Source organism: Chelonoidis abingdonii, chromosome 3, assembly GCF_003597395.2.
Source record: "Chelonoidis abingdonii isolate Lonesome George chromosome 3, CheloAbing_2.0, whole genome shotgun sequence".
Classification (NCBI taxonomy): domain Eukaryota; kingdom Metazoa; phylum Chordata; order Testudines; family Testudinidae; genus Chelonoidis; species Chelonoidis abingdonii.
The window spans coordinates 147454221-147479385 of NC_133771.1; the positions used below are offsets into that span (position 1 = coordinate 147454221).

Here is a 25165-nt window from a genome sequence, read left to right on the forward strand (position 1 = left end):
GTGTGGTTTAGGTCCTTTCTGCCCAGGCACCATTGTCACAGATTTGCTCTGATGATTCGCTGTCACTAATGGTCCCAAGATTTAAATATCTGGGGCATATAGTTTTCAGTGGAGAGCCCTCATCTCTGGAAGCTGCCTACCCTGTTAATCCAACAGAGCCTGACCATGTTGACACCTTCAGAGCACTTCGTAAAGCTCATTTGCTTACTTAGGCTTTTGACTGGTGGCTGTGTGGAGAGGGTATATGTGCTATTTTTAACAGCTTAATTTTGAGGTTGATTCTTTAAATAGTTGGTTCACATTGTTCTGAATGAGTTGAACATAGGTCCAGTAATTTTTACACATTTTAAAAATAAAATTAAAAAATTAATTCAATGTCTACACATTTCTCATCATTGAACATTTACCTGGCAACTAACAAAGCTGTAGCTTTCTTACAACCCAGGTTCTCTTTGTATTTGGCCATGCAGAAGTGAAGCCATAATTCTGTGTTTGGTGGTAGCACAATCTTTCACATGTCAACTGATTTTTATGATGTTATAAAAATAGAATTATGACTTCAGTGCAGTATCAAGATGAAGGAAAAACTGAGATGTAGAGGCGAACAATGTTATGATGAACATACATATATTTTTATAATAGGACAAGAACCAGACTGGTTTGGCACATTTCTTTTTAAATAAATACCCTCTTCCTGTAGGTTTGTACTAGCCTGAAACATCTCTGTTAAGGAATATTTTTATGAAAAAAAAACATACAAAGCTGTGCAGTTCTTGAAGCGTGGATATTATTCTAACGCATAGTGTCATGAGCATTGGACCCTGTTTGATTTGCTGTCAAAGATCCACTGTGCTATAATGGATACGGCAGTATAGATATGCTCATTTCAGGTCAGGTGACCTTGTCGACTTTATTTATGATTATTATTAACAGAAAGGCTAGTTGTCAGACATAATCAACATGAACCTACAGAGAGCCCCTTTAAGAGAAGTCGTAAAGAGCCTTTAAGGGAATCACCAGTAGTCTTGTCAGATTTCACAATTACTTTTGAAGTTCTGCTACACCGAAGAGACAGATATTTTTTTCTGTGATTAAGATCTTGTTATTTTAATGTTCTTAAGTGCATTACTTGTACTTGTAGGTAGTTATGCATTGGTTGTTATAGCCTAGGTATCAGAGACACAACGGTAGCTTTTGGAAGATAAAGCTAATTCATAATCTATAGGTTTAGCCTTGGTTTAAATTTCAGGATCTAAGTAAGTGTGTGTTCCATAGACAGCCTAGCATTGTATATGCAGTATAAACACGCACACAAACCATCTTCCATTATATTCTCCCACCCACTCTTCAAACTGAAACATTACAAGATTCCATCATCAAGCCAATGAGCCTTTTTCCCTGAAGTTAATAGATCAGTTTAATAAGTTGTCCAATTTTTCCAGCATTTAACACTGGTAGTATAATATTAGTAGGTCAGTATATTATTGCCCTGAAATGATTGCTTACGGTAGAGGAGATTTTAATTATAATTACAGTTAGCACTAATCTGGGGCTGTACATTTTCAAAGCACTGTACAAATGTTATTTAATCCTCCTGTGATGTAAGTATTATTATAATCCCCATTTTGCAGATGGGGAAAATCAGGCTGAGAGGTTAACTAACTGGCCCAAGGCCACAGAATCACCCGCTCCCTAATGCTGACTAGATAGACCCAGGATTAGATCTCAGGCAGGTTGGCTCCAGGCCTTGAGCTCACTTGACTTGACCACACATCCGCTAATCAATGGCACTGCCCTTTTAGAACAGCAGAGCAGAAGGTTTGATTTGTAATTGTCTATTTGTGACAGACTGTCCCGCCTCTGCATCTCCTACCATGTGTGCAGCTGCTTGTTCTCTGGTTTCTTCCCTCTCCCATTAACTGCCCTGCACTAAGAGTGAATAGGCACCTCAGTCACTTACTTTCAACTGGGAGGATGTGAATTATGTGATTATACAGCAGTGAAGGCTGGTGACACCTGAAAGTAAGGAGGCAAAACTGACACACACACACACACACACACACACATATATGCTGAGAGGCAGTTTAGGCATATGAAAAACTATATTATCTGACACCAGACTTTGCTCACCAGGGAAGCCTCCCCATGGACAGCGCCTGGCACAATGGGGTCCTGGTCCATAATTAGGCTCCTGGGTAGTCTGGTAATACAAATAAATAATAATACACTAGTCAGCAGCTCTTGATCCCCACACACAGAATAGGCCACAACATAGCTACTTCCAGTCTCTTCCAGCCCAGAGAATCAAAGTGCTAAGGTTGCTGCTGAACACAAGCCTCCTGGATGTCCATGGTGCAGTGCTCCTTCTTTTTAGCAGTGTACCCATGTGTTAGAAATAAATGCAAACTATACACTGACAGTGATCATTTTTTTAAAAAATGGGGGTGGAATTTGAAAAGCACGCAGCAATGGCCTATCTCTGCTCCCTCGATGTCATTGGTAAAGGCTAAGTGCTTTTGTGGCTCCTTTGTGTTACCAGGAAAAATACTCCAAGCAAACTCCCTTTTGCAAAGTCACGACAGTGTATCAGGAATGCGGCCTTAAGGGGCAGGCAGGGTGGGGCGGCACACCGGGCACCAGATTGGTAGTTGTAAAACCTATATTCTATTTTCTATTTTGCCAGTGACTCACTGTGTCACTCTGAGCAACTCATTTAATGTCTCTATTCCTCAGTTTCCCATCATAAAACAGGATGATTCTTGTCCAACTTTGTACAAATCATTGGGATTCGAGAATGAAAAAATATTACATACATGTTAATCAGTATAGCTCTATATACAGTGGTCTCCAGCATGGTGTCCGTGGGTGCCATGGCGCCCGCTGGGGCATTTATGTGCACCCGTCTAGTGCGCAGAAGGGGACCTGCCGGGGACAGAGAACTCAGGCTGTGGTCGTGGTGTTCTCTGTTCCCGGCAGGTGCGGGGCCTAGTTCCCAGCAGGGGAGAGAAGCTGTGGCCCCACGCCTGCCGGGGACAGAAAACTCTGGGGCTGCAGGCGCTGGTGTTCTCAGTCCCCGGCAGGTGTGGGGCCCACCTAGTGCCCAGCAGAGAAGAGAATCTGAGGCCCCGTGCCTGCTGGGGACACAGTACTCCAGGGCTGCGGGCACCGGTGTTGTCTGTCCTCGCGGCTTTTTTCCAGCTTCTCTCTTCTCTCTGGATTAATATATTATGTAATATTAAATATGTTTTTTTGTATTATTTAATGTACAAATACAAAATAAGCCTTGAAAAATTGTTGGCACCCGCCACGCTCTTCTGAAAACATGAATGTGTTACTGGTCACAAAAAGGTTGGGGACCACTGTTCTATATAGTTTAGCATCTGAAAACCAGTGGACCAAATTCAGTCTGTGTATAAACAGGCACAGCTCCCACTGAAGTCACTCTCAAAGCTGAATTTGGCCCATTGGGTGTAGAGATCCAGCTTTTTAGAAATATGAAAAACTACTTCCAACTCCAGGTGCATGGCTCCTGGCAGCAATGAGGTAAGGATAGAACAGGACCCAGGCCGGTAATTAGATTTGCACTGTATAGCAAAGCTTCACTTGAACTCCCATATAATATACATGAATGCCTTATTTTTTCCCCCCCTGCATATATTATATATTGGTTCCTGGTACCTGTCTCCTATGATGTTTCCAGACTTTCAGAGTCTGTAATGAACCCTCTTGTGGGCCAATAGCACAAAGGAGCGTTTGGTACAATTTGTAACAAGATGAGGGTTTTCTATGGAAACCACATAGCTCTTCCTTTGGCATCCCCTTCCCCTTTCTGGAATTGGTTTGGGTGCATAAAAGAGTCTCATGTCCATGTTTTATATGGATAAATCAAAGGCCTTTGGCATGTCTGTGACTAATTACTGCTTACAATGCTAGTTCAGGGTTGGACGGTTTTCTCTCCTGAGGAGTATGTGTGTGTTTAGATTTCTGGTTCTCTCTAGTCCAATTTTTAAAAAAAAAAAAGGTGGTCAAAGTTACTTAATACAAGATAATTGAAAAACAAAGCAAATCTGAGTTTGGCAGTTTGCAAAATCATGTGCATCAGAGCTGGTTTCAGCAGGGGAACATACTTGGATCTTTAGGATCTGGGCTTCAAGGTCAAAGGGGGCTTAGACAGAGCAGTGAGTCAGAGGCAAGTAGTGACTGCTGCCTCCCTGCCTGCCTGCTGGCATGGGATGGGCTGTCTCATTGAGGGGGAAGATCAGGACTCAGACATGAGAGGAAGACGAGTCCATCTGGGGAGCAGGGAGATTCTCTCCAGGTGGCTCGGTTGGGAAGAAGCTGCTGTATATAGGGCCTTCAAGTTTGGTCAGCCTGGGCCGATTTTGCCTTACTCATTATTGTACAGCAGTGGTCATTAAAAAACAAGAAGCTAAAGAATCCCTATGAAAAGTACAAGCCAGTCTTCTGAATGAGGCTCATCTAGAGTGGGGGTGGACCCAAGCTGCAAAATTCAGACTTTCCTAATATTTAAAGGGGTTTGGGTTCATTATAATACTAGGCCCCAGTAACAACGTTTGGATTCACATCTGAACTGTCCCAGCTTTTAAAGGGGTTTGGATGCAGGGATCTGCTTTAGGTCTCTGTCTCCTGCCAGAGTTTGACAAATCCAAGATATGATTTTTTTAAATTTTGTTCTATATCAGGAACCTTTCTGGCCTGTAGATAATTAAAGCTTGTTGCTGAAACATTTTATGGGTTGGGCAGTAAAAGTTTCATGACTGCTGGCAGCTCTTTCTTGGTGCTAAGTTTCACCAGCAAGAGTAGAGGAAACTACTACATGATTCTAAACATCGTCATAAAAATGACAGACTGTCACAGCGTGACAATAATTATATATAATTGTAGTCTCTTTACATCACATCCTACCATTATAGCTCTAGGCTTCTCTGGAGTCAGAGTTGTTTTTAAGAATGAAGGTTCAGAGGTTCTGTAAACTCCAGATCTGAACACTCCTAAACTCTGAAGAACTTTCAGATCTATTTCTGTTAATGAAAATACTAGAAAATATCAGGCACGGATTGACTCTGTGGGCAGCAAATAACTTGAATCCAGCTCAGACCTGCTATTGATATCAGACTGCACTGAAACAGGATTTTAGCAATAATGATGAAACACAGAGACGGAGCTTTTCTTGTTGCATCCAAGTGAAAAGGAACTCAGTTTACATTTAGCCTGCATAAGCTCAGAATTGCAAAATATCCCTGGCACCATAAAGCAAAAGGGCATTTCCAACCCTTGCTTCTTAACTTGTCCACATCCACAACCGATGATGATAAGGACAATGATGATAATTCACACGCTGTCTTATCCCCCACCATGACTGGTGCCATTAAGAATTATAAAGGGAGATTAATCTTTGTATGTTGGTGACTCTCTTTGAACATGGGACTGTTGACTGGATTGCAGAGAGGGGTAAGTGGGCCCCAGCCACAATTATTTTCTGTTGTTGTTGTTCATTAAAACAACAGCATTGATTTTCCCAGGTCAAAGCCAGGTCATATCATGCCGCAGATCTGTGTGGAAAGGGATCACAGTAATCATTTTTTACACGCTTGACTACTGCATGCCGATGCTGAGCTTTCGGCTGCACGAACATAGGGATGATTTAATAGAGGAAATGGCAGCAGGCTATTGTGAACTGTGAAGGCTCCATGTAACACGCATGATTGAGTCAGACACCATTAGGCGGGTGTAAATAAAACCTGCTCGCTGTGTTGGCACAGAATTAGCTCAGTGGAATTCCTCTGCCACTGTCCTGTCTGGAGCTGATGCTGTCATAGCAGTGTCCCCTGTCCTTGGCTTGACTGGCAAAGTGACTGGTGAATCGATTTACTTCGGTATTATAATGCCTAGGACAATAAACAGCTGTGTGTCATCTCCATATAAATAGTGTCATGAAACTGACAAATACATATGGAGCCAAAGGCCAGCCATAAGATAAAGATTTAGGAAAATCTCTACATTATGGGCACTTTTTTGCTAGCAATGTGTGGGTGCTGAGCACTATACCGGTGACACCTACATCTTCCCTGGGACTTCTCCCAAAGTACAGTCAACCTGCCAGGCTAAATGAAGTGCTGCATCCTGATTTGGTTTCAGCAATGCTCATTCACTCGCTCTGAACACTCTGCCCCAGACATGCTTCCAAAAGGAAGCAGTAGTTGGGGTAGTGTCACCAGGAGTAGTGGGAAATTGACAAAAACAGTCAATTGCCTGGTACCCAGAATGTTTGGAGGTCCCTGAATCTATGCCAATTTCATGTACCTGCAGTGTCTCTATGCAGGGGCACAAGTTTGTGAGGGTAATTGCGTTCCTACGTATGAGTAAAGGGTAAATTCTGATTCACACCTTGTTCCTACCGAAGTCCTACTGACCTCAGTCTGGTTATATAGAATGTAAGTCAGGAGAATATGGCTCTAAATATTTTGCACCATCAGGTATTAGGGCCAAAGTGGAGCAATATATTTAAGGTCATCTTTTGAAATCTGAAATTTGCCTTTGTCTCGGAATCAAATATTAATTTATTACTTTTTGTTCTGAGTTGTTCCAGCTCAACTTGTTTACCTTTATGTAACCCAGGGCACTGGGATGGGTGAGCACAAAATTGGTTGGGAAGCAATAAAGTGACTCGGCCGTAAATGTGGCCTCTTTTGTGCTTCACAGTGTCCCTTTCTGAAATTTGTCCCCTAAACATTTGGGGTGAATTCTTCACTCTGTTACACAGGCGCCACCCCACTGAAGTTGCCCCAGTGTCACTGAGAGGAGGACCAAGAGCTGTGTAAGTTGCAGTACAAATGCTACAGTCCAGCACAGGGGAGAAAGAGACTTTGGGACTCGCATGGGAGAAAGGGCGCAATAAAATAAAGATTGAGGAAGAAGGTCAAAGGGAAAGGGAGGAGGCGATCGTCATGGGGACCTGACTGCGAGGGCAGACCTCACAGGAAGGAGGAGCGAGAGGGGAAATCTGTCTTGCTTTCTCAAATAATAAAAGCAGAAGCCCGGTGGCTAGAAAGTGGAGAACAGCAGGGGGACCTCTGCATACTGTCTTCGCAAACAAACAAAAGGCCTGAAGTGATACTAGAAGCCAGTGCTATTTCGAATGGGAGGAAAGGGTTCTCTGAGAACAATGCAGCAGAACAAATTGTGTGTGTTCTACACTACTTAGTGTGGGGATGTTTCATCTTAATTATATGGTTTGTTGGCCAGGAGAATGCTGAACCATCACATCTGTACACAAAGGCAGTTTTACTTGTTACAGCAACTAGTGTAGTAATGAATGGCTCCTGCTCTGTATCTTACCTTCTTCCTCCTTTGAATTTACAATGTAAACTTGTGGAGTCATGGTGTATGTAGTTATGATTTGGTTTCTATTTATTGGACCTTGAAATGTTTAGGGGGCAGCTACTGTTTTGTACGGAGTTCAGATGCAGGCGGTTACACAGGAGACAGACTTTCTGCTCCTTATGGAGACTTTATTTTTTGTTATTTTTGTTTTACGTTCATCTAAAATAGTTTAAAAAAATTCAGACTGGAATTTGCCCATTGAAAGCAATCTAACCAGGAATACACTGAGACACCTTGCACCTAAGCAAATCCCATTATCTTTTAGGATTTCAGGCACGCATTTAACAAAGAACATTTGACTAGTTCCACTGACTTCAGTTGGGCTCTTCATATCCTTCAAGTTATGATCAAATACCTAGTTGATTGAGAGTCCTTTGTCTGCAGATGACATCTTCTCAACACTTGTCTTCACTGCAGAGTTAATATGACTTATAACTTGAGTGTTGCACCTAACTCAAGTCCCAGCCAAATGCCTTTACTCCAGTACGGTGGGGCTTTTAAATTGGCTAGTCCTTCAGGGGAAATAAGTAACTCATCAGCTGCCAACCCAGTCACTCTGTGCAGCTCAAACTGTTATTTCAGTGTGGCTGCTCTCACTCAACCTAGCCACATGGGTATAGCTAATTTGAATTAACTCTATAGTGTAGACAAAGCTTTTAGGCTTTGTTGTCACACTAAAAAAAGTATATTTTTTACATTGCAGTAACTAACACACATGAGCTATCCTAAGGTAAACTAGCTGAGATCAGCACTATCCCCCACCTGTGGTTGACTTCTTTTAGTTTATCTTGTGGTAAAAAAAAAAAAAAAGTGCCTGGTCTTCACTGCGTTTTTTACCATGGGATAGTTCACACACATTAATACCCTGAGGTAAAATAGGTCCTAGGGCTTGTCTTCACATACAGCACTACAGCAGCACAGCTGCACCAATGCAGTGCTTTAGTGAAGATACCCCTATGCCGACAGGAGAGCTTCTCCTGTTGGCCTAGTTAATGCACCTCCCCGAGAGGCAGTAGCTGTATTGACAGGAAAAGCCCTCCTGGTTAAAAGCAGGTGGTTAAATCGGTATAATTACGTTGCTCAAGGATGTGGATTTTTCACACCCCTGAATGATGTAGTTATGCTAATCAAGGACAGTAGTGTAGACCTGGCCATAGAGTCAGATGCAGGAGAGGATATTTAGTAAATGCTATGTTGTGCTATAACTAAGACCACTATTACTGGTTTGGCAGTGGAATCAGTGGACTGGATTTCTTTTGCTCTAAGATGCGGTACTGATATCTATTTAGTTTTTTGAATGGAAAATGAATGACTCCCTTTTATACTGTTGGAGAGTCAGCTGGCCTGAACAGATTGCTGGTGCACCGTTTGTGTTTGTGTGTCCCCACTACCAGGGGGGAAGGGGAGAGGGAGGGATGGATGTGTGCTAATCCTGCCAAGCTTCCAGGTTGAACAGTTGCCTTTGTAAGCAACGTGCTGGAGAGCAGAGGAGTGGTGCATTATAGTCTGCTACAAAGCACTTTATTAATTATATAGTAAAGATTTATGAGCTCCCAGCCCCATAGAGCCCATTAATAAACAAGTGTCTTCAAACGGGTATTTTTTAAAGAAAAAATAGATATTTGTTTGAACAATTGAATCGTTGTCTTTGTGTGTTATCATGGATGAGCTAGCTGTCACCTGCTCTGTGGCGTTTATCTTAAAATGCTGCTTTGAATGTATCTCCTTACCCAACCTATTTAATGTGAAATCAGATAAACCCCAGAGACTAAATGGAAGGACTAGAGGCAGTAGGAATTCCTGTCAAGATACACCATACCTTCTGTACCCAGGCTAATAAGCAGCCTATTAATCAATGCATATTTTAAATAGATTAGGTTCCATTCAGCTTCACTGCAAACATGCAGGTGGTGTTTCATTTTATTTCTCCCCAGCACATGCCAAAAAGCAAAGATATACCATCCCGAGTCAGTAAAAGTGAAGAGCATTGACCCTTCCCCCATCCCACCCACATACCTTGATCCTGCAGTCAAATTTGCACAGATGGTCCCGTGTCTGTGCCGAGCCGCATTTAGTTCAGTAGGACTCCGTGCAGACGTAAGAGTCCACCCACCCAGATCAGGTCTCTCTGCCTGTGTTTATTTAATGGCTTGATGGAACAAAGACCAGACAGCCAGATTATTGTGGTAACCCACTGGCAGCCCAGACAGGAATCCTGACTAGGAAAACATAATGAGCTCATATTTGCTTACTCTGCTTCTGCCACTCTTGTCCACTCTGCCTGTCCAGCTAGTGATGGTCACCGGGACAAATGGCCTAATATAAGAGCCCATGTAAACCACCTTTTGGACCATATGATTCCTCTTTTGCACTGGGTCAAATGGGGATGCATGGGTACTATAAAGCAAAACCACCCTTCTACTAGAGACACCTGTGACCTCTTCCCCCTCTTTCCAAATGATGTCCTGATTCTGACCTCACAGCAATGTGAATCCTGAGTAACTCCATTGAATTCAGTGAAGTTACACCATTATAAGTGCCATTGGAATCAGGCTCTGAATCTCCATAGGGAAGCACGTCCCACCTCTCACGAGATGAACCCAAATCTGCACCAATTACATACAAAATTGGTGTTAACAATCACAGGCACACTGGAGACAATACAAACTAAATGCTTTATACAGAGGTGATATTAAATGAGTCACAAGCATGAGTTCCCATCAGGATGAGTTTTGGTTGTGTTCAACTGAACCCTCATAGCACTAAAAATAATACATAAGCACCGTTAATACATCTCCCACTCTGACACGAAAATGGATGGATGTATTAACATGCGGGCTTGAAGCAAAACTCATTGGGTGACATTCTTTGGTTTGTGCTATACAGGAGGCCAGACTAGATGATCATAATAGTACCTTCCAGCCTTAAAGTCTATAACTCCATGAATATATAAAATTGCAAATGTCCTAAGTAGCAAGATACAGCTTTGCTCTCAGATTAAAAAATTCCAATGCTGCAATAGGATGAGAGCCTTTTGGGAAGTACCCAGTGCTCTCTACTCCTAATGGAAGCGCAGGTGCTGCACGCCTTGCAAGATCAGTCTCCTAATTTTCTACACTTTAGTTTTAAAACAATTTCATCACTGTGGACTGGTTTGAGTCAGAAGAAAAAGGCTAGTGCTTTGTTATAACTGATTTCTTATAACCTGAACGTGCCAGGCTCTTGACAGAGTAGGTGCCATCGTACATTTCTAAATGCATAAGTAAAGCCCTCGGTGTTTTAGCAAAATTGGTTATCCCTTTATACTCTTATGCAAGAATTCTACCATTCTCTGGCATGGTGCTGTTTAATCTCCCGGCTGGTTAACAGGTGGTCTCTCCCTTTGGTTGTCTCTGTGTGGGGCCATTGGACTGAGGTCACTCTTAGCCTTGCAATTTAGTCATGTCATTTCAAATGGTGCCTGTGCTGCATTTGTCTCTAGTCAGGCCACTGCCATATTTATCATTGCCAACTGGTCAGTTCTTTCTGGGTCTGTGTTGTCGTCCGTCACATGTCGATATTACTCTTGATGATGCAGCTTCATCTAGGGCCTGATCCAAAGCCTGGAAAGATGCCCACTGAAGTCAGGCCTAGGATGACTGTTGCTCCCTGATGTGTTTTCGGCTTCACTGGTTCCTGCATGCTGGATTGTCAGGCATGGGCTCATTTGCTGGCCAAGAGTTTAGGAGTCACAGCATTGTTAGTTTGAAATCTCAAACCTTTTGGCAAAAAGTTAACCTAGCATAGGGGGCTTGGAGACAAAGAGTCTGTCTCTCCCTGACTTGGCTTCTCTCCTTCTCTCTCTTTTCTGTTTCAATAACTTTATTGATATGACAAGGGCTACTGGTGTTGCCAAAGTGAATGCAGGATGGGCAGGGCAGTTTTGACAGAGCTGATAACAAATTTCTCCAGTGTCTCTGTTTTACATTACTGTCTGTTTCTGATCTGGTGGTTCAGTCTGCAATCCATTTTTAAAGCCTATTTTTACAGTCTGCCATTATGGAGAAATCCTGTAGAATGTGATAGATTTTCTATAGGCATTTGTTTGTTTTTTTGTTTTGTTTTTTGTTGGTCCTGTAGCATTTAATACACAACTGTATCCTTGCCATAAATTTCTATGTGCTCATTCAAACAACCTATAGAAAGGGGGGTCATTTTCCATTAGATTCTGTGGATTCAATCCTAGCTCCATTGAAGTCAATGGCAAAATTCCCTATGGGTTTTTCGATTTTTCCCTAAGGGTCTTTTCCGCAGTCTCCCTCTTCTGTCTGTAGCTTTGTCATGTAGGGTAGCAGTCCTCATTGGTCTCTAGGTTAACGCGAATGGTTCATGACCAGGCCTCTTCCTCACAGAACTGCCTCACTGTAATTCATGCTCAAGTACTTCAGTCCAAAGCTTCTCTGAGTGCTCATATTGCCACTTCTGTTGTGCCAATTGGCAGCACCTCGTTCCCTAGAAAGCAAACAACAAAAGTGCTAGGGACCAATTAAAAACACCTTTAAATAGTTTTGTGTGTCTTTGCAAGCAGCAGGCTGGGGAGAACCATTGTAGCCAGTAGTGAGCTGGAGCCTATTTGCACCGGTTTGCATGAAGCAGCTGTTAAATTTAGAAGCCGGTTTAGAACCGGTTGTTAAAGGGGTGGGCAAACTCCAGGCCCCACGGGACCATCCTGTCCGGCCCGCCTGAGTTCCTGGCTTGGGAGGCTCCTCCGGCCCCTCCCTTGCCTTCCCCACTCTCAAGAGAGCCTGGCGCCAGTGCTGTGGACCGCTCCTGGGCAGCTCTGCAGCTCCTGCCGCTTTAAGCGGCATGGTAAGGGGGTGGGGCTGTGAGCTCCAGCGAGCCGCACGGCATCCATACATGCTGCCTTGAGCAGCATGTTAAGGGGGCCAGGCCGGGGCTGGGAGGAGGGGATGGATAAAGGGCAGGGAGCAGTTGCAGGGGGGCGGAGGTTCGGGGGGGGGCAATCAGGGGATGTGGAACAGGGGGGTGTTGGGTAGGCGTGGGAGTTCTGGGGGGTCTGTCGGGGTGATGGTGGATGGGGTCAGGGCAGTCAGAGGATAGGGAGTGTGGCGAGTTGGGTAGTGGGTCGGGCCCTGGGGGGCAGTCAGGATGGGGGGTCTTGGGCTTGTACTCATCGGGCAGTGCGTAATAACTGGTTTCCTACCAGGTCGTCGTCGGCACTTCCGCAGCAGGTCATTCACTCGCTCTGGGCCTTGGGCGGCACTGAAGGACCTGCCGCCGAAGTGCCACCGAAAACCTGGAGCGAGTGAAGGATCTGCTGCCGAAGTGCTGCCGAAGATCCAGTAGGGAACCAGTTATTAACATTCTGGCAGCTCATCGCTGATTGTAGCCCTTCATTTTCAGTCATAGTAAGCCACAGAAAATGGCTTGGGGACTGGACAGCTAGTAAACTATTTGTTAGTCTCATTTGTCTCCCACCTCTTCCAGTCCTCGACAGGGAATTAGCCCCTTCTCTCAGTTGAGGATGTGTTGATGTTGCTTTACCGTACTGTGATGCTAACACAGGGTATGAAAAATAGGAAGCAAACAGATATCTAATGCTTAGAGTAGGGGACTGGGAGTCAGGAGATCTGGATTCTATTCCTCACTCAGTCCTCCTGACTTTTTCAGGCCCTATTTAAACTACATGTTTACACAAGTTGTGGCCAAGTCATATTAGTACATAGCTTATTCTTGCCTATGCAGGCTGAACATAACATGGAATAATCATGCCATAAGTAAGTAACTCCACCAGCAGCAGGAATTCTGGGAGCACCAGAATTGTCAACCACCAGGTGGTTAGACAACCACCACTTGTCTAACCCTACCCAGAGCAAGCCTAGATGACACCGTGGTTAAAAAAGCATCAGCTTGTCTAAACTAGTGCTTTCACTGTCCTTGTCACTAGCAGAGCTACGCTAATATAAATGGTAACATAGACATAACTTTGTAGCCTGATCCAAAACTCATTGAAATCATTGCCATGACCTCTACTGACTTCGGTGGTACATGGTTAGGCCCCCTGCAGTTTGGTTTTCTCATTTGTACTATGTAAATAATAAACCCTTAATAATGAGAGCAAGTAAAAATGCGAATTATTTTTCATGGGAAAAATTCAAAGCATATTTTTTTTTCTGAATGTAATGGGAAAATATTTGGTGGGGTAGAAAAAACTGACTTTTTTTCAGTTTTCAAAAAAAAATGGATTCTGCCCCCTATATTTCAAAGCTGTTTTTAATTACATGATCACTAACTGTGTTCTCTTCAGAATCCTTGGAGAATGAGGCAGCTGCTCTAAATATGAACCCTCAGGCTTCTGGGCATGAGCAAACTTTTAAACAAGGAAGTAGTAGAAAGAAACTCTCTGGGCAAATGAAATGTGATCTGTAAGAGGATGCGTGGATTGAGACAATGATCTGAAGGCTCCCTGTATGCTTGCATACTATATGAAAAGGAGAATACAAGTCTGTGTCATTGGCGGTTCAAGATCTTGCACCACAGGAGCCCTTGCCTCCCTGAGCAGAGTCTTTCCGTTGCCTTCAGTAGGGTTTAGATCAGGTCCATGATGTGCAGAGCAGAAGGTTCATCTGCTGTCTAGCAAATAGTTCCATGGAATCACTGTATTTTATCCTTTTCCTTTTTAAAACACCTAGAAAATTCCATAAAGTATATGAGAAAAGCACTAAAGTTGCATAGTGAAGCTCTTTATTACTAGAAATACCAAAGTTAAGTTTGCACACACAAACTTAACTCTGCCCCCTTTTGTGTCTGCATTATGATACATCTCTTTAATTACAGGATAACGCACAGTTTTTTCAGCATGACATCCTGTACCAGGGTTTGCTGGTATATCTATACGGGCAAAATCCTCTACTGTGGATGCAGCTTATACCAACGAAAGAGTGTTTTTGCTGATACTGTATAGCGTATACCAACATAAACTATCACAGCAAAAGGACTTTTTTTGCTTGTATAACTGCATCTACACTGGGGATTGCTAGTCAGTTAATTGTGGGTGTGTGATTTTTTTTTTATTTTTATTTTTAATATATTCCTAACTAACACAGCTATGCCAGGAAAAATGTTAAGTGGAGACCAGGCCTGAATGTGCGGTTTGGATGGTGAATGAGGAAAGGATGTGTAGTGATTGAGGCAGGCAGCTGGAGGAGATTGATTGGAGTACAATGAATGAGACGGGGGGGAGGGGGCGCAAATTGAGCAATAAGGGGGATAAACCCACAACACATTTGGAACAAAGGAACTGCCATGCTGGATCAGATTCATGGTCCATTTAGTCCACTATCCTGTCTCTGACAGTGGCCAGTGCCAGCTGCTACAGTGGGAGGCACTAGAAACCCTGAAGTGGGCAGTTATGGAATCATAGAGTTTCTTTCTCCTCCCTTGTTTAAAAGTTTGCTCATGCCCAGAAGCCTGAGGGTTTATATTTAGAGCAGCTGCTTCATTCTCCAAGGATCCTGAAGAGAACACAGTTAGTGATCATGTAATTAAAAACGGCTTTGAAATACAGGGGCAGAAACAAGGTTGCACAGGCAGCCTTAATTTGGACTCTTCTAGTCACCTGTGCGCTTCATTTTAAAACTTCCTGCACATCGTTTTTGTATAGAAAAGTATTTTAAATTGAGACTATCTAGGGTCCAGGATGGTGGTTTCAGCTCTGTAGATTAGCCACAGGTTTTTCACAGGGAAGGTGAATGGTGGGAGAAATGATCTCATCAGTGTTTAAAAATATTATTTTCAAATCTGCAGCCCCCTAACTCAGTGGGACAAGACATGCTTGTTTGCCTATTTTTCTGCGTGGTGTGCAAACATTAGTGGAAAATCAGACCTAATTCTGTTCTTTGCAAATACGAATACTGGAAGGTCAATAGATTTTTAAGCTTTTACCCAAACACCACCTTGGCAGTCGTTTAGTAGATATTTACATTGAACTTAAAATGAATGCAGTTTTTGAGATTCTTCTAAATGATTTTATTTTGGTTTTAAAATAAAATCTGTACATGATTATGCTATATCCCTCCCTTGCTGGCACCAGGCTGAGTCCTTGCAGCCAAGAGAGCCAGTGTATGGTTTCATTCAGGCTGGCTGGCTGCTTCTCTCCCCTCACCTCCCCCCACCTCTCCTGGACGAATACTGCAGTAGCTGTCAGCTCGAAAATAAACCAACCATGTTTCCTTCTCCCCCCACCCCAAACCCCATCTGTCTCTTTTACTGTATTAAGTCAGGAAGAAAAATATAACGGTTTTTTTCCCTCTGTTTGTGTAAGTCTCTCTCTCTGTTTCTCATCAGCCTGTACACCAGGGGTTCTCAAGTTGCGAGGTTATTACATGGGGGGTCGCGAGCTGTCAGCCTCCACCCCAAACCCCGCTTTGCATCCAGTATTTATAATAGTGTTAAATACATAAAGTGTTTTTAATTTATAAGGGGGGTCGCACTCAGAAGCTTGCTCTGTGAAAGAGGTCACCAGTACAAAAGTTTGAGAACCACTGCTATACACACACCTTTCTTGCTTTCTTTCACCATTAGGCTAGCACCATATTTACAGCAATTAGTAGCACAGTAGATGCTTTCCACACTGCATCAATTTTGTCTATACTGGCCATTTTTCTAAAACTCTTCAACCGCTGCACTGACCTCACCAGCAGTGGTGCCACTAACATAAACCGTATGCAGGGAACTGCTGGTATTTGAACCGCTATGCCCTCTCACCATGCAGTACTGAGTATTACTATGTCATTCCTACCGCTGCCGCAGCTGCAATGGTGCGAGTGACCAGTGAGAGAGTTTCTGGAAAAATTCTAGCATAGAAGCTATGGTGGTGATAACCAAATTAGAGCACAATTGCTGCAGGCATAGTTCTACACTGGTTGCCTTTTCATGGAAGTTGGCACAAAGGGCAGGTTGGCAGCCATTTAAAATTGTCCCCCAAAGTGATTTAGATTCCCTAATGGGGGCAGGCTATGGCATGGGCTGGCTAGCATTGTTCCCAGAGAAAAAAAATCAATCCACATCAGTCAAGGGAACCCCTGGTAAAACCATAGTAGAACATGTTAGGCCAGTTTCACCAGCAGACCCTGATCCTGCTGCAAAAACTTCTGCACGCCACTAAATGTACACACACGAGTAAAGCATGCACAGAGGTGTTTGCAAACTGGGGCCATCTCATGTACTGAGTCTTAGTGACTTGGTGCTTTATGTTCAGAGTTAACCAACCCAATCCTTCATGTCTTCAGGTTCTCTCTCTCTTACCGCTTTCTGTTTAAGAGGGTTGAATATATTACATGTGTGTAGAGGTCTATTTTGGAGAAGGAGCAGAAATGAGAGGAACTAACTATGCTAACATAACTTGACAATTCACGTATTCTTTAGGTTCTCAGAGACGAAGACTCATACCGACTTTGTCACTTGATGCAACCTCCCCGGTAAGGAAACCTGCCAACAGCCCAGGGGTCCGTTGGGTAGATGGCCCACTGCGAAGTGCACAGAGAGGGATGGGTGAACCTTTTGAGATCAAAGTCTATGAGATAGATGATGTGGAGAGACTCCAACGGCGACGAGGAGGGGATAGCAAGGTGAGTGCACCTCAAAGGACTGATTCTGAAAGGTGGTAAGCAACTTCTGGGTTCTGCTCAGCATCTCACAGGATCAGATTCCAAATAAACGAAACTTGAAGCTCATAGATGAGCAGCTGCAAACCAAGCTTGCTTTTTTTTTAATCAGAAACTTCCATGTATGCCTGTCACCTGCTCAATGATCCTCATCTTGATTGACCTCTGTACCCTGCCATCATCTCTGTTTGAGAGTGGGTGATTGTGCTTTTGCTCATTGTGGCTCTTAGGTGCAGAATTTACTCTCCCCCACCATCCTTCCATGCTCATTCTTCTCATCTTTTAGAAAGCATCTGGAAAGTCTAAGAGTCAGATCCTCAACTGGTGTAAATTGGTGAAGCACCTTTGAAGTAGATGGAGCTACATGTACACCAGCTATGGAGTTTTCTGTGATAATCTCTCTTAACCTTTGTCTACGACACTCCCCATCCTTTTTTAATTATGTCACATTATTTGGCTGCTCTTGGTTTGTTTTATTGTTTCATAATGAGTTAGATTGTACATTATTTTAAATTGTTGTTCAGCACCCTAAATATCTGATGCTTTCAAAATACAAGTATTAATTATAATTTATTAGTTTGTCAAAAATGCATATATGTTCACAAAACCGTTTCCTTTGTTGTTGAACATTTTTGAAATTGGATTTTTATCAGCTCTTTACTATAGAATTGTAATATTGGATCTATTACTTACATAGCACATAGATATGCATCGTGGTTTAATACAGCTGGAGATGGATTTCCTTCTCTGATGAGCTTAATTGTTTGGTCAAATCCTGATGTTCTTACTCAAAAAACAAACAAAAACTTCTAATGAAATGAATTGTAGCAACTTTTTTGCTTGAATTAATTTGGATTTCAAGATGTTGCCCATTATTAATAAATTATAGCTATTATTAGCTTTTGCTGCTCTGTCTGTATATCCTAGCCTCATTTGAGAAGAACAAAAAACAAACCAACCGAACAAAAACTAAAACCGCCTATTATTCTGGCCAGTGACTTTACCTGTTTCCATGTTAAGTGGTTTGTGGTTATTATTGACTGGAAAATTGACTAAATCCAGCATGGATTTTTCTTCCCCTTTTCTCCTATTCTTTCCCTTCTCCTTTTTCCTGATTTGCAGGAGCTGATATGCTTCAATGCCAAGCTGAAAATCCTGGAGCATCGCCAGCAGAGGATTGCTGAGGTCAGGGCCAAGTACGAGTGGTTAATGAGGGAACTGGAGGTGACCAAACAGTACCTGATGCTGGATCCTAATAAATGGCTTAGTGAATGTAAGGGCTTCATTTTATTGCCTGTATTCATAAGTGCCCTGGGTTTATTTCATTGAGGGGAAGCAGGAAGATTGACTGATGCTGAGGCTGTGATGTGAGCTAGTATATTTGTAAACTAAATTGGATTGATGTGACCTAGGGGCCAGAGTTTAGACTGACTGTATTTCTAGAACTATTTCCACATAATTCCTATTAAATGTTGACAATTGAGCTGAACAATCCTATGCGCCCAGGAGCTGAATACTGGAATGGTACAGCATTGTAATAGTGAATATTGCCATTGCCAGATTAACGCTCATGTGTCTCAGTCCACAGCTTCAGAAAATGAGATTTTTAAATTTATTTATTTTTTAATTTTTGGCCTCAGACATGTGTCTGAGTGTATAATGTGTATTATAATAAATCTACTATCCTTCTGCCAAATAACACTATGAAGCAAATTTGTCTTTTGACTCTAATGGAATTGCATCCAGGATTAATTTGGTCAATTATTTATAGCTGGAAATGGCTGACGTTCATAGAATTTTGTCTTAAAAGGAATTCACCATTCTAGCCTCAAACCAAGGAGGACTTAAATAAATAAAAGTAAAAGCCTAGAAGAAAAAGATTAAAAGAATTGCAATGAACATGCAAAAATCAACACTTGCAAGTAGATGAGTGACGATCAGGTTTGGTCTACACTTAAAACTTATAGTAGCATAGCTGTGTCAGTTAGGGGTGTGAAAAACCAGACCCCCGGTGACATAACAATGCTGACAAAACCCCCAGTGTAGACGCAGCTGTGCTGATAGAAGAGGGCTTCTGTCAAAGTGTCTGACATCGTTAGGGGAGACAGTGTTCCTGCACCAGCAGAAAAATTCCTTCTGTTGGCATATGCTGCATCTACACTAAGGAGCGAGGCTGACAAAGATACGCAAACTTTAAGCTATGTCTACACTATAAATCCTAACACAGTAGGGGTAGATGTGTGTGTGTGTCTGCATCTATATCTATGTGTATTTTAAAAAATTGAATCCAGTTTTATTAGGGGCAGTTGTTACATGTAATCGTTACAAGCCAATGGGACTTTCGTTGCAGCAGTTGCTTTTGAAAAGTTCTAATTTTCCCTTTGATAAGTGCAGCAGATAACATTATCCCAGAATTTGCAGTGTTTGGTACACTTGCAAGTGGGAGTCTTGTGACAGTTGTAGAAATGTCATCTAGTTACCAAGGGCATACGAACAGTTTTAAAGGTGACCACTGGAAGTTTGCCCAGATCAACATTCACTTAGTCATTTGCTCCATTGCTTCCATTTCCCATTTGAGAAACAAGGCAATCCTCAAGCATCGTACAGACTCCAGACTTTAGGAGTGATGTTTAGGTGATGGAGATTAGCCAGATTCCCTCAGATCTACCTTCACCTACACTACTTTTGTGCAAGGGAATCCAAGCTCTCTTAATGTATGTGCTTAGGAGCCATAAAATATTGCAAGTTAAGTTAGCCCACAACCTACTTTAACATATGCTTTCCAACATGTAACACTCACTTACCAATGGGGAAAACAGGTGTAAGTAGGTCTAGGGGATTCAAAGCATAAAAGTGTAAGGCCCCAAATTCAGCAAAGCACATGGCTAAGTCTAAATCTATCCCTATTCAGCAAAGCACTTACGAAAGTCAGTGGGACTTAAGCACATGTGCTGAATGGGGTGGACTGAGGCAGGGCCTGAGTATAAGGGGGACTAAATCAATGTACATGGGTCTAACTTACCCTACACATCAGTTCTGAATCTGGTTCCATGGGGATCTACCTGCATATTTCATACGGGACCAAAAGTTAACGTGGAAAGTGAAACGCACACATCCATGCCTCAGACCAGTCAATGGAAAGTACTTACAGTGAGCATTGCGGTTGTTAGAGTATTTGGGGGAGAGCATATGGCTTTGTGAAGATGGTACGACGACAGTAATCAGTGATTCTGGAGCAGATAGGAGAGCATGACACTACATGAAGGAACTGCTCTTAATATTTAATATGCTACTGTACTATTTTCACACTCACTGAATATGAAATGCAGCTTTAAATGAAAATGCAAACCTAGAGTTGATAATGTATACAACAGGCTTGGGTCAGACCTATCTGTCCCAGTAATCTGTGCTGGGTTTTGTCCACTGTCCCCACTAGTTTATTTCCTCTCTCTCAGTTGACCTGGAGCAGGTATTCGAGTTGGATTCCCTGGAGTATTTGGAGGCCCTGGAGTGCGTGACTGAGCGTCTGGAAAACCGCGTCAACTTCTGCAAGGCTCACCTCATGATGATCACCTGCTTCGATATCACTTCCAGACGTCGATAAAGGACTAAGCTTGAGAAAATTTCAAACTACTACCCCCCCTTCCTGCTCCTTTTAAACAGCACCCCAAAGACAACAGAATGAGGATGAAGGTTGGTGTCAAGTTTTGACCGTGTGAGAGAGAAGAGATTTTCTTTATAACACTGAAGAATAGTATTAAAAAAAAACAACAAATATGTGATGAATGCAACAACGCGGAGACGTAAGGATGCCGATTTTCCTAGCCTGAAAGAGCACTTTTAAGGATATGTTTGTAAATAAGAACTGCTGGCAGAAGTGACTTCTTCCCCTGTGTTAGCTGAGGGAGGGGAAAGGCTGGTTGTAGGATGGACTGCTGTTGAGAGCTTCGTAAAAAAATATTACAGAGAGTGACTATTTAAGTGCCTTGCAAATCTTTATTATCCAAACATTTATGTTCATACTTTCTTGTGTACATATGGTGCTAGTCAAAGGAAACAAAATCAAACATTTTTTAAATGTATTTACAGCTTGTTTTTTCTCTTGGTGTTTTCTCCTATTTCAGACTTGCTGTTTCTAAGTAACTTGTGTTTGTAGAGATATTTCCTAATCAGTACAACATATGAATAAATGTTAACTGTCTTTTATCGTTACTGGAGTAAGGCCACTCAAAGAGAACATTACCTCTCCCAGATGGTTCGAAAACTGTTTCTGGCAGGAGTGAGGTTAGATTGCACCCTCTTTGCTCTTAAAATGTTTTAACTGTTAAAGAACATTGTGACTATTGCTGTTGGGGTAGAGTTTTGCATGGTACTATGGAAGAGGAGAAAGAAAACTATTGCAAAGCAACTACTGCAATATGCATTTCATTTGCTGGAACTCTACCATTTTTTCTCCTTTCTGATATACTCTTAGCCTTGTACTGGTGATGCCAGAGTTATGGTTGACGAGACACTGTCCTCTCAACCCCCTATTTTCAGGTACTAATAACGTTCTGGAAAATTACTCTTTAGACTGAGGTTCTCATGCTTACCAGTCCAAAACTGAATGATTTTTTTCAGGGGGAGGGGATGAAATATCTGGTGACATTTAGTTATCCCATTTTTAAAACATTTTTCATCTGCTTTTTTTGTGATGGACCATTCCACAGTCATGCCTATAACTCAGGGGCACATGCTCTGCTCAGCTGTAATTGCTCAAGAAATAAAAACACATTATAAATGAGTGGACACAGCATTTTGGGCACAGGGCATCTGTCACTTTCCATACCAAATTAAGTGCCAAATCTTAGCCCCACTAATGTCAATGGGTCCCAGCTCTGCATGTGCAAAGAAATGCTGTTGTATTTATTTCAATGCATATATGAGCACTTCCATTTTATAACACATTGAATTATTTGGCACGGTCTTTTTTGTTTATTGAAATAAGCGCACACAAATTCTGTTCTCGGTTACACCCGGGCAAACCTGTTGTTATCAGTGGAGTTATCTGGGAGAAAATAAGGGCAGAATTTAACCTATATTCCAATATGCCTCTAATCACTGCTTTAGAAACTCAGTCACATTCTATATATAATAGTTATATATAATACCTCCTAGATAACATTATTAGTGTATTACCTGTGGGCCTGTTATTGTCCATGGTGAAGTTCCCATTGACTTCAGTGGTGCAGGTTTGGATGTTGATTCTGTTGATTCATGCAAGGGGACCTTTGCACAGAGCCCACCGAAGGAACTTCACGCGGGCACAGGGGCCCACCTACATAGAGCTCTTTCCAGGATCAGGGCCTTAGGCTGAAAGCTCCTTGGGACTCAGGACTTTGTGGGCTTGATGCTTCCTGGACACATACAGGACATGGACAACATCAAGCCCTTTGTTTGTAATGCATCAAGCAAACTGATGGCACTAAGCAAAGGATTAATAACAGAAAACTCTGCCCATGCGCATGAAACAATTACTGTGGATTTCATAAACTGGAGACTCCTAATGTGTGTGCATATGAAATCCCAGCTATTCTGTTGTTTTGCTCTAGCTTTATGCATTTGCATAAACTCTGTTCATCAAACACAGAGCAGGGAATGGCTGGGAAGCATAATTATTCCTCAGTTGAAAACAAGCTGCATGATGTTGGTATCTTGTGTATATACAGTAGTGTTAGGGAGCTACAGACAGATTACAAATAGAAAGCAGTATGTTAAATGCTAGCAAATACTGGATGTAAACAAGGTGATAAGTCGGCAAATAGTAAACACACAGAACATGTTAATACCTGACCTCTGACTTGGTGAATAGACTGTACTGGCCTTTTGGTCCCCAAACTTTCACATATTGTCACATTTTGAAGATCTCTTGTATGGATTTAAGCTTCTGTACATCATTTATCATAAACTGGGTGCGCACAGTGTCAGCTCCATAGTACAGTCTGGGTTACCTGCAATATTTAGGCTCAGTGATCATGGAAGTCACTGTCTTGAATGCTATGACCATATGTTTAGCAGTGTTAGAGCTGTAGATTCTAAGACATTACAAAGAAGTCTCCCATTTATCTAACATGTCTGCAGTATTGCTGTAGCCATGAAGGATATGAGAGACACAAGGGCGTTGAGGTAATGTCCTTTATTGGACCAAGTTCTGTTGGTGAAAGAGATGAACTTTTGGGCTCCACAGAGCTCTTTTTCAGATCTGAGTTTCCAGCTCTGAAGAAGAGCTCTGTGGAGCTTGAAGGTATCTCTAGCAATCCTTTTAAATGATATACTATGTACTAGCTTAACTTTGTTAGTCACAATGGCCCAGATTCATCCTTCATGTAGCTCCCATGAAGTCAGTGCAGTTACATCAAGGATAAATTTGGCCTATTGTACTATTTATTTACAGAGTGTAATCACAGAGCTTACAAATATTTCTTATGGTGCAAAGACTTACTTAATGAGGATTAACAATTCCACCACACATCAGTATTGCATGCTAAAATATATAGTCATTTCTGGGCCTGGGCATGTATGGGCCTGCTTCAAGATCTACTACTGTACTTTTGAGAATTAATGCATAAAGGGGAATGAAAATCTGCCTCAATTTTACATCTGACACTGCAGAATTTCTGCCTGGGTGAAAATAGCTTTTTATTTTGGAATTCACTTGCCTCTTTTTATATTTCAGATATCATTGTAGGATACAAAATGGATCATTCAGAAATATTTATTACCTTATTACTGGAATACTCCAAAATTCTACAAGCCGCACCCTGGCAACCCCACACTTTTTAGCAGGTGCCAACATAAATGCTACTCTTAACTTGATTTTAAAAGAAAGACAATAGGAAGTATCTTACTTCTCCATGTGCAACTTAATAGAATACCAGGACTTGCATACTGGAACATCTTTTCAAATGAATGGAATGACAAGATGTGAGAAGCACATCCAGCCAATGTTGGCTGTAATTAAGTTTCAAAGTGAATATTCCATTAACGTGAATGGGAGGTGGTCACAGTTCTCTAATTTCAGGTTTCTAAGTGAGGACTGAAAGAGACATCAAGGTACTGGCTTGCATTGCCATGGCTGTCCCTGGCACTGGAAGGATAAGACATTTTGGGTCTAATTCTGAAATCACTTACACTCATGTACCTCCACTACCTATTTATTTATGTTTGTGTGGGTAAGATCAGACGAGGGCTTTCCTTTTCTTAAAAATGAATTCAAATCAAAATCAGTCCTGAAAACCCCTGACTCTGGGGGAGTTTGAATCTGATCTGAATGTGGACACTTCATCTGGTCCCCTATGTACTATAATAATGGTCCACATTAAAAACTGAGATCCAAATAGGAGAGGACTTTGTGGAAGGCTGGAATGATCACTTCAGATACTGGAGAGCACAGCAATTGTTATGGAAAACCCAGTATTTTTGAATAATTCATTCAGATATACGCAATGTTCCTGCTATTTTTCCCCACCGTGTGCAGCATATCGAGGTAATGTGTGCATGTGCACCACCCGTAGAAACCAAAAACCTAGATATAAAATATATATTTTAAAAAGTTACCATGGGGATAATTACTCCAACGAGGACAGGTTAGGCATTTTAGAACTCTCAGAATTAAATGTAAGCGAAGAGAGAAATAAAAATGAAATGCATAGACCAGTCTAAAAACGAAAATAACACTTTAAAAGAAGTATCAAGTAGTAACAACAACACTATACAAGTATGTGTGAAAGACAGAGTGTGTGCATGAGAGAGAGAGAGAGACCTGCATTGCCCCTTTACGTAGATCGGGCACGTTCAGACACAGCAGCAGCTGGCAGCAAGCTCCCTCCGGCCTGAGCCCTGTTGTGTGTCTCCCCCCCAACTCTGTGGAGATGGGGTACAAGGGCCGGGGGGAACATTCTGACATCAGCACCCTGACCTCACCCGTTCAAGCAGGAGGCTCCCAGAGGCGGGGTGAGGGCAGAGTGACACCTGAAGTGTACGGCACTTGATAGCCTGCTGGGCGGCTGCCCAGCTGCGCAACTTAGAGAGAACTTAGGCTGTAAGCAAGGATTACG

General features: G+C 42.3%; 1 protein-coding gene across 1 annotated transcript in view; it reads left to right on the plus strand.

Moving 5' to 3' along the window:
- KIF26B (kinesin family member 26B) overlaps positions 1-24953 on the plus strand; it is a 429471-nt gene extending 404518 nt beyond the window's left edge. Inside the window, exons 13-15 of the mRNA XM_032801064.2 lie at positions 16831-17033; positions 18192-18342; positions 20525-24953. Coding sequence (XP_032656955.1) covers positions 16831-17033; positions 18192-18342; positions 20525-20673 — 503 coding nt within the window. The 3' untranslated portion in view covers positions 20674-24953. The remainder of the gene's footprint in view (positions 1-16830; positions 17034-18191; positions 18343-20524) is intronic.
- Positions 24954-25165: the final 212 nt, after the last annotated feature.